Below are 14228 nucleotides of genomic sequence, written 5' to 3'. Positions count from 1 at the left end.
TATATAGCACTTGGAAGGGATCAGGATAAGGATTTGGGATGGGACAAGGGGGAAGGAGGAATATGCAGATGATGAGTGACACTAACGTGACTGAAATATGTTGACCAGACCACACACTAGAAAGTGAAGGGACGACGACGTTTCGGTCCGTCCTGGACCATTCTCAAGTCGATTGTGGTCTGGTCGAAGGAGGAATATTTAACACAGTGGTGGTGCACCCTATGAGTGGTTCATGAAGTGACAATGTCGTATTTTAAGGGGGCGAACGTTCACTAAGGGGCAAAAGTGACGTTTATTTAGTGCTAGTTCCGTGATTGGCATGACTTATAGGTCGCCGGCCCGGCTTTAGTGCTCATTAAGGGAAAAGTAGCACCTTCTATTTAGTGACACGGAGCGAGGGACATGATAGTGACTGAGGGACACGTAAGGTGAAGTAACTTAGAGGTGAAGAGACAGGCAGTGAGCGACAAGTTAGCGGTGAAGGGACAGACAGTGAGGGACAAGTTAGAGGTGAAGAGACACGCAAGGAGAGACAAGTCAAAATCTGAAGGAATGAGCCGCGCCTCGGCGCCGGAATTTGTGCTCTAAAATAGTGTGGATAAAAAGGCGAGGTTGGGCGAGCAGGCGATCCACTTGCTGCGTGTGTGTCTTGGTGGGTGTGTGTCCATCCGCTCTTCTTCAGTCTCCCCTCACATCTCTCCCCTCACACACCCGTCAATATGGTGAGTCTCTCCCCTTTTTCTGTCTCTTCCCTCACACACCCGTCAATATGGTGAGCCTCCCCTTTTTCTGTCTCTTCCCTCACACACCCGTCAACATGGGGAGTTTCTCCCCCTCTCTTCTCCCCTCCCCCCTCACCCCCTCTCCCCTTGTGTTCACTAGCCATTAGTTGTGGTGTATGTGTTTGGGCCGAATAACTCGCCCCAGCCTTACTAAGCCCTTCTCTGGAACCAGTTAAGAAAAGGGAATGGAAAGATTGAAAAGAAAGTTTAATACTCATACTCTTACTCATCCTGTGACTGAGGGGACCTCGTATACTCATCCTGTGACTGGGGGAGACCCCATAGTCTTCCTGTGACCGGTGGCAGAAAAGCTGCAGAATTGCATAATGGGTTCAGAAAATGCACCCCTCCCCCCCCCCCCTCCTTCGTTAAGTAACCTCGCATGCGAACGATTTACATCGAGATGAGAATTACCAGTAATCATGTTTGCCCTAATATGAACGTCTGGGAACACAAGTCACACTCTACACGAGACGGGTCCCTGAAGAACGTTAAAACCAACCTAATCTTCCTTAACCTAGCCTCGCCTAATCTAACCTAACCTATCCTCGCCTAGCCTAACCTAATCTAACCCCCAACACTGCCTAATGTAATCCATGACTAACCTATCAAATCTATATTACAAGCGGCTCAGTTAGCAAAAGGAAGCATAAAGTGAACTGGTGCCAGAAGGGTGTTTACTTTTTGTTTACAAAAAAGGGTGATGTGAAGGGGGGGGGGTGGTCCCTTTTTGTAAACAATATTGTCTTCGGCGCCAGGTACGTCGGGTGCCAAATGAGTTGTGGTTCATCCCCCGAAAATGCAGCTGAGGTCAGCCTTCAGAGGAGGAGGAGCAGGTGTACTCAGCTCACATTCTGATTAAGAGTTTGACCAAATGATATTTCTTTGCTTCTATTTACTGTTGTATATGTAATTTTTTGTGCTTGTATAAGGTAAATTAATTATTAAGAGGGAGCGCTAAGCTATTACGATTAAAAAAGTACTTGGAATGAATATGAGGAAGGGGGTGGGGAAGGATTTAGGATAGGACGGAGGAAAGGATTGGTGGCCCAACCACTTGAATGGTCCAGGATTGAACGCCGACTTGCAAGATAGCGAGGGCTGTCGCTTTGCCGTCCAATCCAAATGGTTAGGGATAAGACTGGGGAATTAAGAGAGTGTGCAAAGAGTAACTGCTGAGTGAAAGATTGAGACAGGGGTTAAGGAGTACACGAGTGATGGTTGGCAGACGCACTCTTCCAAGCCCTGAGAGATGCAGGTGAGAACGCCGGCGATGCGAGAGAGATTTAGAAACACCTGTTCTTCTTATTTGCAAAACCACTGGCCAGGCAACGAGAGGCAGGAATACGACCTCCCCGATAAGCAGTGTTGCGAGGCACGGAAGCAAATTCAGTGAGTGGATTTGTTTTCAGTGGGTGATACAATTTCATCCCCACCAACCCCCACCCCAGTGAGAGAGGGGGTGGAGTGTTATTTTCAGTGTGGCGTCTTGACGTTAAACCTCCATGTTTGACGATGCTAACAGGTGGCATGAGTGTAGAGGGCGCCTATATATAACACATCACCAAAACGTTCACTTTCCTATAATTTTATACAGTCGAGAAAATAAATAAAGCAAAAAACTTTACCAAACATTCAAACCAAATATATATATATATATATATATATATATATATATATATATATATATATATATATATATATATATATATATATATATATATATATATATAGGATTATTACTGAATTAAGATCATTGACGGTCATTGATTAAACACATAACATAATCATTTAGTGAGTTTTTTTAAGATCGTTGTAAAATGGTTATTAATAGGTGGGATCTTGATTGTGGAGGTATTGACCCTGAACTTTTGATTGCTATGACCTTGACTTTGATAGGTGTGACCTTGACTTTGATAGCTGTGACTTTGACTTTGATAGCTGTGACTTTGAAAATAAAGACAAAGAACCTAATTTTGATCTGAAAATAAAAGTGCCTAATATGGATCCCATATTCTAAGTTTTGAATTTCTTCAAACCCTTTATAAAACTTATAAAAAAAATCAATTAACTTCATCTGCAAGTTAAATTTTTGGTTATGTCCCTTTAGTTATGACTTTTATCGATGTGTGTACACATTTATCATATCTTACTTTAGCTCTACACAGCTCGAGAAAGTGTGCAAGTGTTCAGTGTTGCACACTTATCCTCCATGTTATGCATGGAGGATAACAAAGAAGATAACAAAGATTCCAAAATCCCAGGGAATTAGCTTTATCAGTCTTTGGTGAATGTTTCGAGTGAGTTCATATGTGTGCTTCCTGAACCATGGTGGCCATCGCTGCTCAGGATAAGCTAAGTTAGTTGTTACTAGGATAATTATTTGACAAACTGTAATTATTAAAGTAAAAATCGCAGATTTGTTCGTTTCGTGATGTCAAAATGGGCACCAAAAATGCGTGGCGAGTCTTGCCATATATTCACAGGAATATATTGAAGCACACATTGCATAGTCACACACATATACACATACATACATACATACATACATACATACATACATACATACATACATTACATACATACATACATACATACATACATACATACATACATACATACATACATTACATACATACATACATACATACATACATTACATACATACATACATACATACATACATACATACACACGTACATACGTAAATATATAATCACATAAGAGGGTCTAGCTCCTGATTCTTGACCTTGAAAGAACATTTTGGTGAGTACCCAAAATCTTGCGAGGAGGAGGAAGAGGAGGTGAAGGGGTTTGAGGAAGGGGGGTAGGGAGAAGAATGGAGGGAAGAGAGAAGGGAAGGAGATAGGAGGGGGAGGGGGGAGTAGGAAAGGGGGAGTTTTGAGAGAATTATCAGCCATTACGACTATATAGCACTGAAAAGGGATCTGGATAAGGATTTGGGATGGGACGGTGGAAAAGGAATGGTAGCCAACCACTTATGGACGGTCGGGAATTGAACGCCGGCCTGCATGAAGCGAAACCAGTCGCTCTACCGTCCAGCCCAAGTAGTTGGGGGGGGGGGTGACAAGTGTTGGTCGGTGGACGGTGGTGTTACTCTTGTTTGGTTCAGTGGTTGGCCCTGAGTTGGCACTAAAAAGCCACACGGCATCTCTGGCACTCTCGGTGTTTTTCTGCTTTTTTTGTTTTGTGTTTTTTGTGTTGTTGTTGTTGAGTAGTGTTGCTTTAAGTGTACATGCTTTAGGTGTTTCCTCTACATCTGGTCCATCTCCTCTTTCCTGGCGTGTTTTGTGAGCGCCGTCTCTCATCTTTTGTGTGCTGCTTTATTGCACACTGTTTCCTTATTGGGTCAGTAAGGGTTTCTGAATTAAACAGAACCCTCGGTGTTGATTTATGGAAACGTTACGTGGTAACGAAATAGACGCTGGGGGCATCATGGTTGTTTCATGCGACGGTGAGACAAATATATCCATCCTGGGAGCTGCTACGTTAGTGAGGCGGCAGCTGGAGCCTTAGTACCAGTTGAAACAGATTTTGCCTCACATGAGCCCATCGTCATCCAATGATCCCTAAAAAGAATCCAACCCAGCTTACAGTACGTAAAAAACACCATCACCAAAAAACTCGCAAGCCTCAACAAAGCCCATCTACACCAGAGAGTAGCAGACGGTTCGCCTTCTGCAATATGGTATCTTCAGGCCACTAAGTTAGACAGGTTAAATATTCCAAAAGGAATCCACAGGGAAATAGCAGTTCGGTTATATAGACTACGTCTAGGTTACAGATGCAACTGGGAAATTAGTGAACCCCAGAGAGTGGAAATGCATCTTATGGCAAACAATCACAGAAAATCCACTACCTCACTATCTCCTGGAATCAGAAGCAACAAACGACCTTAGAAGAACTTTAAGAGTTCCCGAATCTTGCAGTAACCACCCTGAAGCCATCAACACTGCCAAACTTCTGGTCAAAAAAGGTGTCCAGCAGCTGGACACCCTAATAAATACTGTCAAGGAGTATCCTTCCCCGCAAGAGCAGCCACTGACTGATATACTGACACAGTATATCCTTTCACGACCAAAGATCAGATTCACTCCAAAAAATCTACCTCTTACGGGCTAATCATGCCCGTGCCACCTCTTGGGCGGCTTACTTTTTGTCAATCAATCAGTCATGAGCCAATAGGCTTTCTGTAGCTTCCTCGGCTCCTGGATTGTTTCAAGCGTAGCTGAGACAAATGCAGAGTTGGTGAGATTGGGTATAACTAGGACCAGCTTCGCACAGGCCCATAAGACTTTAGAAAGTCCTTCTGTTGTTATGTTCATATTAGTTTCATACAGTTGCTGACCCAGTTCATCCGGCAGTGCCACTATCCGACAGTGCCGTCAGTGGCCCTCTGTATAGCGTCCATTTTCTCCTGTCTTCATTACTGTCTTCTAATTCCTTCGCGGCTACTAATTGACTTTGGCACTCTTCACGTGGAGGTTATGTCCGGAACTCATTCTTAATTTTATCTGGGATTGCTCTTAGCATCGTTGCTCCGAGTGCAGCTAAAGTGCCCTTTGTCAAGGGCAGTCTCTACGCTTCTCGTTCACCTTATTGAGTTACCCAGACTACGATAAACACGACATAAAAAGAATTTTACTAGTTATTTTTTTTAGGCAATAAATTGCATAAATTTGTGCAGTTCTTTCAAAAATGAATTATTCAATAGAATTTGCATCGTATTTCTTATATGGAGAAATAAGTGTTATGAAATCAGAGAGAGAGAGAGAGAGAGAGAGAGAGAGAGAGAGAGAGAGAGAGAGAGAAATATATAATATATTTCTCTCTATATATATATATAAATATATATATAATATATATACAGTATTATACAATTTGAAAATTTCTGTATTACCTGTTGGAGTAATGTTCATGTGCTGAAAAATCTTGCTTCCGTTTCATATAGTCAAGCCAATTAAGTAAATTTTCATAATGCCTGGTTAAGTTACACATATCTTTGTTATCTCCCCCCTCCCCCCATTCCCCTGCCCTAACTCCTAATACCAACCACCCATTAAAAAGAAAAATTCCTCGAAACCATGAAACTTATATTTTCTTGTGATACCACCAACCACTAACACTCTGAAGTCTTTTTACCAACAAAACTAAAAATTATAAAAACATTTAAGAATACCCAAGCAAAACTTTCCCTATAAATCGATGTTGTCAAGGCTGGTCAACTTCGCTCCTCAGAAGAGATCAAATAACGACAAAAATCAAACAATTTTGCGACCCTGAGAGGGAGTTTGTGGTATGAACAAGTGCCACAAGTGCCAAGTGTCTTACATTCGTATCAGTGCCAGGAATTACCTAGACGTGACTCTCGCTAACAGCTAGTTTGGTTCACTGTTGGCTGGGGTTTATTTAGTTCTCTGTAGACCGGGTTTCCAACTCATTTGGTTCACCTCTTGGATGGGTCTGAAGCTTATCTAATTCAACTCAATTATCATGAAAATTATATATATGTATACTTATTTAATTCAACTAAATAACACACCTGTACATCATTCACAACACTACACCTGTCCCTATCACAATACAGTTATCTGCAGGTGTAACGTATTTAATATTAACATTATACAAAGTAATTACGTTTTATTAGTATTATGTATTTTGTTGCTTCTCTTTATGTTTGATTATTTTATTTATTTTTCTTTGGGGGGGCTTTCAGGCCTTTTTAATTTTTACTCATCTTTATTATTTTATTATTTCATATAATTTTATTATTTCAAATTGTTTGTTTTCCAGGATAAACTTTTAAGTTAATATTCTACTTTGAGTTTAATTCTAGTTGCCTACTTTATTAGCTTTACTTTTGTTAACGTTAATTTTGTTAGTTTTTTTAAAGGTTTTTAATATACAATTTTTTTAATTTTAAAGTTAATTCATTTACAGTGTTTTTAAGGTAAATTTTTGTCTAACCTATTTTAATTAGGTCCAATTATACTAACAATGCAAAATACCATTTCAGGACTTACTGGAAGAGGAACAAATTTCGGGTATGTCAGAGGCCCAGCAGCCTAGTGCATGTTATGGCCCCTACGTCCCGGGTCTCCCTCATGTGTACACACACACACACACACACACACACACACACACACACACACACACACACACACACACACACACACACACACACACACACACACACTCTTGAATGCACTAAGAAGTGAAGTGGTGAGTGCAGACTCCTTACACAGTTTCAAATGTAGATTTAATAGAGTCCAATAGGCTCAGGAACAACCACAAACTCACACAGTCCTCACTATACTGTAAACCAGGCAACTTTTACACCACACCCTCTATGGGACAATGATATGCTACAACACAACCACAACAGACATCCTGTCCAACTAATCGACAGCAAGGATTAAAACTTGCATTAAATATTAGTTGGTTTTAGTCCTCTAAACGTCCGTATTTGTTTTGTTTTGATGATGTAATGTTTTTTTTTTTTTGATGTGTGTATAAAGCGTTCTTGAAACCACTGTATTGTATTGCACCCCATCGTATCCCTGCAAGATGTTCAGTTCCAATGCAACACTGTTCTATTGCAAGTTCAAGAACTTCCGTGGGTAATTTCTCAATGAATAACTTTTCCCGTGTCATTTGTTAGTTCAATGTCCGATATTTAGTCTTCGTACGTGCTTTAATTTTGTGTTCTTGGAACTTATTAGTTCGAAAATAATCCAAGAAAACTTAATGTTTTCTTAAGTTAGTTTGTAATTTATTTTTTTCTTACAAAAGGTTTGGCTTATTAAGGGTTTAAGAAAACTGTAACTCGTTGTGCTTGGTCATTTGAGTTTACTGATGATCAAACAGTGGGTGACGTTGGCTAGTTAAGTATCCCCTAGTTGTGTAATAGTATGCCATATATTCATACTGTTAATCAGTTATTTTAATTGTTTTAAAACTTATTTTTAACATTTTAGTTTCCTTAAAAACATGTATACTTCTATTTCGTGAAAAACATCATTAGGCATTTTTCATTGTCAGTTCCCACTAAGATTCAAGTTTAGTGTTCTGCCACTGACATAGGCTTCGTCTTGCAGCACTCCAGAAGGCGTTCGATTCCTTCGACACGGACAGCAAAGGCTTCATCACCCCGGAGACAGTTGGCATCATCCTGAGAATGATGGGTGTCAAGATTTCCGAGAGGCACTTACAGGAAGTCATCTCTGAGACAGATGAGGATGGTAAGGCGAACTTTGAAGCGCTTCTTATATGTAAATATGTTATTTCTAAATTGCTCTCCTTTCCCTTCTCTTTTTTTTTTTTGGGGGGGGGGGTTTGTTTATTTCTTCATCAACCATCTTTCGTTCCTTTGTTCTCTTTTCTATATCCCATTCATTAACGCTCTTCACACTACATTCTGCCTCCTACATTTATCATTATTCATTATATTTGAGCTATGGGTTTAGTTCCCAAGCCCATAATGTGGCTCTTTAACCTCTCCCACTACGTCAACAGGATGGGTATGGGGTGCAAAATAATTGAACAAATTCAAAATATCTCTTCCAGCAGATCTTTCTGAATCTTGCATTTGTTATCTCTAAATATCTGATGCCTGCCTTAAATTCCTCCTTTTAGTGAGCCATTTTCTTAGGAAGTTCAGAGCAGACTCTGGCTCTGAGTTTGGTTTCGTGAATCCTTGATCTATATAATAAGTATTTCTGAAATTTCCAATTGTGATTTGAATTAGAAGTTTCGTATGTATTGATGAAATGTTTCAGAAACGCTGATTGTATTGTCTCGTGCACAATTACTTTCACAAAGCACTTCTCTAATCTTTCCTAAATCTCGTCTTGTCCAATGTAAATCAGTTGTTATGATTTTTCTCTTCAATTGTAAATTTCAGCACCATAGTGATATCCAATTTTTTTGCAGTTTTTCATATTATATATATATATATATATATATATATATATATATATATATATATATATATATATATATATAAAATGCTATGCCCAAGATTACCATCCGAGTGCCGGCGGGGAAGTGGTTCAAATAGCTTCGGCTATCACTTCCTTATGTCCGGTCGTGATGGTCAAGCGGATTAAGGCGTCCCTGTACATACCAGTTGCGTTGCTCCTGGCAGTATGGGTTCGAGTCACTTCTGGGGTGTGAGTTTTCAGTTGTATATAGTCCTGGGGACCATTCAGGCTTGTTTGCATTTGTGTTCCTCACGTGTGCCCCAAAGAATGAGGTGATTTGATAAAATGCTATGCCCAAGATTACCATCCGAGTGCCGGCGGGGAAGTGGTTCAAATAGCTTCGGCTATCACTTCCTTATGTCCGGTCGTGATGGTCAAGCAGATTAAGGCGTCTTGTACATACCAGTTGTGTTGCTCCTGGCAGTATGGGTTCGAGTCACTTCTGGGGTGTGAGTTTTCAGTTGTATATAGTCCTGGGGACCATTCAGGCTTGTTTGCATTTGTGTTCCTCACGTGTGCCCCAAAGAATGAGGTGATTTGATAAAATGCTATGCCCAAGATTACCATCCGAGTGCCGGCGGGGAAGTGGTTCAAATAGCTTCGGCTATCACTTCCTTATGTCCGGTCGTGATGGTCAAGCAGATTAAGGCGTCTTGTACATACCAGTTGTGTTGCTCCTGGCAGTATGGGTTCGAGTCACTTCTGGGGTGTGAGTTTTCAGTTGTATATAGTCCTGGGGACCATTCAGGCTTGTTATCATTTGTGTTCCTCACGTGTGCCCCAAAGAATGAGGTGATTTGATAAAATGCTATGCCCAAGATTACCATCCGAGTGCCGGCGGGGAAGTGGTTCAAATAGCTTCGGCTATCACTTCCTTATGTCCGGTCGTGATGGTCAAGCGGATTAAGGCGTCCCTGTACATACCAGTTGCGTTGCTCCTGGCAGTATGGGTTCGAGTCACTTCTGGGGTGTGAGTTTTCAGTTGTATATAGTCCTGGGGACCATTCAGGCTTGTTTATATATACAGTGGAACCTCTATTAACGAGTGGCTCTATTAACGAGTTTTTCCAGTAACGAGCAAGCCACTCGCAGCAAATTTGTCTCTATTGACGAGCTCGCCTCTATTAACGAGTGAAACCACATGGTGCTTCCTAGCGTCTCGCGGGTTCTCGCAAATTCTCGGACGCCTCCGACGCCAGTGTTGTTGTTGTATCTCACACGACAAGCATCCCTCTGGATTTATTTGAGCTTTTCTTTGGGTTTTTAGTGGTTTTGCAACTACAATTTGTAACACGATGTCTCCAAAGAAGCTGCTTGCTAAAGATAGTGTTGTCAAGAGGAAGAAAGACACAATTACTGTGGATTTAAAGAAGGAAATTATAGCAAAGCATGAGTGTGGTGTCTGTGTGATTGATCTCACAAGGAAGTATGGCAGGTCCTCATCAACAATTTACACCATTAGTAAGGGAATGAGGAGGTAAGGGAGGATGCTGCCTCTTCCACTGAGATCAGGGAAGTGTTTGGAATGTTTGAAAAGGTGAACGCATTCTTGGAAAAGCTGCCCTGATAAAGCAGTGACAACCCGATGTGTGAAAATGTTTAATTAATTTATCACTTTGTGATAACACTTTATGAAAGTGTTATCACTTTCGCAGGTATATGTCGCTTGAACGTAACACTTTTTTTCTCTTGAATGCACCCAAACACCGCGCTCAAGCGTCATTTGAGCAAATATTTCTATAAAATTCAATTCTTATCCGATCGGCTTGGGGATTGTATACATGTTTGCCATGAAATTTCCATTTTCTTTAATAACCACATTGCCTATTTGAGAAAACGGCATTATATTGTATCTTCGTGGTAAGACTATTATATTGTTGACACAATGAGTGTAATCAACGTAGTTTTTTATTTGGTGCTGGTCTAATGCATCCTAGTGTGACATTTGAAATGAAATTTGGGTGAAATTCCCAAGAAGAGAGAGTCCGCCTGACTCAGAGGTGGATTCTCCTTCCACACCATAACCCCTCTCATCCTTCCCACCTCCCCATCGTCTCCCTCTAGCCAGCAACTACTCTTCATAAGGTAAAGTAAATATTAAAACACTACAACAAAACATTTATATTTACATGTGCAATATAAAAATATATTTTTTTTACATAAAAAAAAGTCATACAAGTATGGATGTTTTTGGGAGTGGAACGGATTAAATTTATTTCCTTTATTTTAAATGGGGAAATTTGTTTCCAAAGACAAGTTTTCCAGGTAACGAGCTCGGTGCCAGAACGGATTAAACTCGTTAATAGAGGTTCCACTGTATATATATATATATATATATATATATATATATATATATATATATATATATATATGTATATATATATATATATATATATATATATATATATATATATATATATATATATATATATGTCGTACCTAGTAGCCAGAACGCACTTCTCAGCCTACTATGCAAGGCCCGATTTGCCTAACAAGCCAAGTTTTCATGAATTAATTGTTTTTCGACTACCTAACCTACCTAACCTAACCTAACCTAACTTTTTCGGCTACCTAACCTAACCTAACCTATAAAGATAGGTTAGGTTAGGTTAGGTAGGGTTGGTTAGGTTCGGTCATATATCTACGTTAATTTTAAATCCAATAAAAAAAAATTGACCTCATACATAATGAAATGGGTAGCTTTATCATTTCATAAGAAAAAATTAGAGAAAATATATTAATTCAGGAAAATTTGGCTTATTAGGCAAATCGGGCCTTGCATAGTAGGCTGAGAAGTGCGTTCTGGCTACTAGGTACGACATATATATATATATTCCCAAAAACATGTTGCCTCATTTTGTGTTAATATATTTGCATTATGAAGCTCTTTTATGCCTGGGCTTATCTTTATCAGCCTCCTCTACATGATTTCTAGAGTTTATGTCCATTCTGTAGTACATTTACCTTAACCGTCCAGCATAATAAAGCTAAGGCAAAGTATAAATATTTGGAATGAGGCAAATAAAAACCGGTATTTATTTTTAGAAGCAGTAGCAATAAAAAAAACTGGTGTTATTCTTCAGCTCTAGTTAGGCCCCATTTAGATTATATAGTTCAGTTTTTGGTCGCCATATCATAGAATGGAGATTAATTCACTTGACTACACCTAGTGAATGCATTCAGTTGAAGAATGACAAAGTTTATCCCGCAAATTAAATATTTTCCAAATGAAGAGGGATTAAAAAGCTTAATTTACATTCTCTAAAATGTGAATAAAGAAGGTATTAAATATATCAGCTCAAGATAAAACACGAAACAAGGAATATGAATTGGATAAGTTTAGATTTCAGGAAGACCTGGGTAAATACTGGTCTGGAAGCAGGAATGTTAAGTTATAAAACAAATTACTTAGTAGCATATTTGGCGTAGAATCACTTGATTGTTTCAAGCGTAGGTTAGATATAGTTATTAAAGAGTTTGGATGGATATGAATAGGAGCTGCTTATGCAGTTCCATTTGTTATGGATATTTTCCATTTCATAATTTTAAATACAGTTTCAAATAAATGTTTATAATCCTCTCTAAAAAACATAAAAAATCAACAGTAGATTTTTATGAAAAACTGCGGTGTTTAATTATACTCAAAGGTTTTCATCAAGTGGAAATTTTAGACATGAAAAATTTATGTCTAAAATCCCGTAAAAATAACCTAATGTCTATGTCTAAAATCACGTGAAAATAACGGGATGTTTATGTCTAAAAATCATGTTATGGACGACGCCTAACCTGCCGCTTGCTCCTCAGGATCTGGTGAGATTGAGTTCGAGGAGTTCGTGCAGCTGGCCGCTAAGTTCTTGAGTGAGGAGGACGAGGAGGCGCTGAAGAAGGAGCTCAAAGAAGCTTTCCGTATTTACGACAGAGGCGGTAAGTCACTTTCCTGCCAGACTCCTCGCTCATAACGCTACCCGACCAGACAGAAGTATATTAACGGTGAGAATACCAGACTTGTGTGATAATATAATACTTGGAATGGAATACAAGAACAAATCACATGAGCCATCGATGAATGTAGAAAGTTGTATTCATTTAACAAATTAAATTTCGCAGATAACCAAGCCACATTCCAGGTCCTTGCATGGGACTCAACATTTAACGTATCCTCGCATCAACTTGTTATATATCACCAGTTTCAAGCACCAAGCGAATAAATGCAAAAAGAAGACATTAAGCCGAGAAGAGATCACCAAATTGATGATAATTTCACATATATGTGATACGTTATCAGTAGCATGCATTTTTGTGTCAATGAGATCTATATGATATCATAGTCAATATCAGGGAATAATATTAACTTGTGCAATGAAACCCTTAGTTACGAGGAACATGTAAGGAAAGAATATGGCAAGAGATCTTGCAAGTATTGCAGTCACAATAACGTAGTTGAAGAGATAGTCATTCAGACTAGCCTAGAGCTAGGCTAGTCTCTAGCCTAAATGCGAGACTAGGACAAAAAGGACGAGGCACGTTGGTAGGTGTACGTTGGGGATGATGATGATGTTGATGATGATGATTGATAGTGACGCTGGTGGGTCAACACCGCAAGACACACTGAATAGTGACAAGCATCTTGAATTTTAACAAACCCCAAAATATTTTACAAACACTACATACAATTAATTACAATACTTCGTCAATTGATCTAAGGAATAATATGAGCTTTTTGGAATTCCAAATCCAGGGCCTTGACTTTAGTTATTTTTTTATTTTTTAATATGTATATATATCGCAAAAAAAAATATTCCTTTAACTCATTATTTTATCTTTGAACATTTCATAATTCATTTCCCCGAACCCTTCCTTGCCTAACAAACCATCTATCTACTCCGGCAGGTAACGGCTACATCACCACGCAGGTGCTGAGGGAGATCCTGCAGGAGTTGGACGCTAGGCTCACTGAAGATAACCTCGACTGTATCATTGAGGAGATCGACGAGGACGGCTCCGGAACCATTGACTTTATGGGTAATGAGAGAGGACAGATAGGGAAAAACGGAGAGAGAGGCGAAGACAGAGACACTAAGACAGAGATTGCGTCAAAATGAGACACTGCAATGCAGATCAGTACAATGTTCAACAGTCCAAGTAAACTGAAATTAAGAATGTATATTTTGGGGTTTTCACTCAAGGTCTTGAGATAAATTAACGCTTGTTATTTGTGCCTCCAAAGAAATGCATATGCAGAAAGGTCTTAATAGAGTTTTCTCTTAAGAAGCTCTATCGAGAGAATATAAATTAGGTAAGGTTGGGCTAAAGACCTATCAACCATGGAAGGGTTATTAAGGTCACAGCATTAGCTAATGACTAACCAGCAAGCATACTCTATAAGCTTGGACTTCTTGTGTGATGCTAATTGTAGTATTTATTTCGTCAGCTGCACTCATAG

The 14228-nt window shown here is 39.4% G+C and overlaps 1 protein-coding gene across 4 annotated transcripts in view; it reads left to right on the top strand.

The window, feature by feature from the left end:
* The window catches only part of LOC123765703 (troponin C, isotype alpha), a 35343-nt gene that overhangs the window by 17655 nt on the left and 3460 nt on the right, over positions 1-14228 (top strand). For 2 of the 4 annotated variants that reach the window (XM_069337178.1, XM_045754391.2), the window contains exons 1-5: positions 577-722; positions 6820-6847; positions 7901-8044; positions 12590-12709; positions 13676-13807. In XM_069337178.1, the coding sequence (XP_069193279.1) occupies positions 720-722; positions 6820-6847; positions 7901-8044; positions 12590-12709; positions 13676-13807 (427 nt within the window). In that variant the 5' untranslated portion in view covers positions 577-719. The other 2 variants (XM_045754394.2, XM_045754393.2) reach the window with 2 other exon arrangements.

The sequence above is a fragment of the Procambarus clarkii genome, chromosome 37, assembly GCF_040958095.1.
Source record: "Procambarus clarkii isolate CNS0578487 chromosome 37, FALCON_Pclarkii_2.0, whole genome shotgun sequence".
In the NCBI taxonomy this organism is placed as follows: domain Eukaryota; kingdom Metazoa; phylum Arthropoda; class Malacostraca; order Decapoda; family Cambaridae; genus Procambarus; species Procambarus clarkii.
This window is presented reverse-complemented; position numbering and strand designations above follow the sequence as displayed.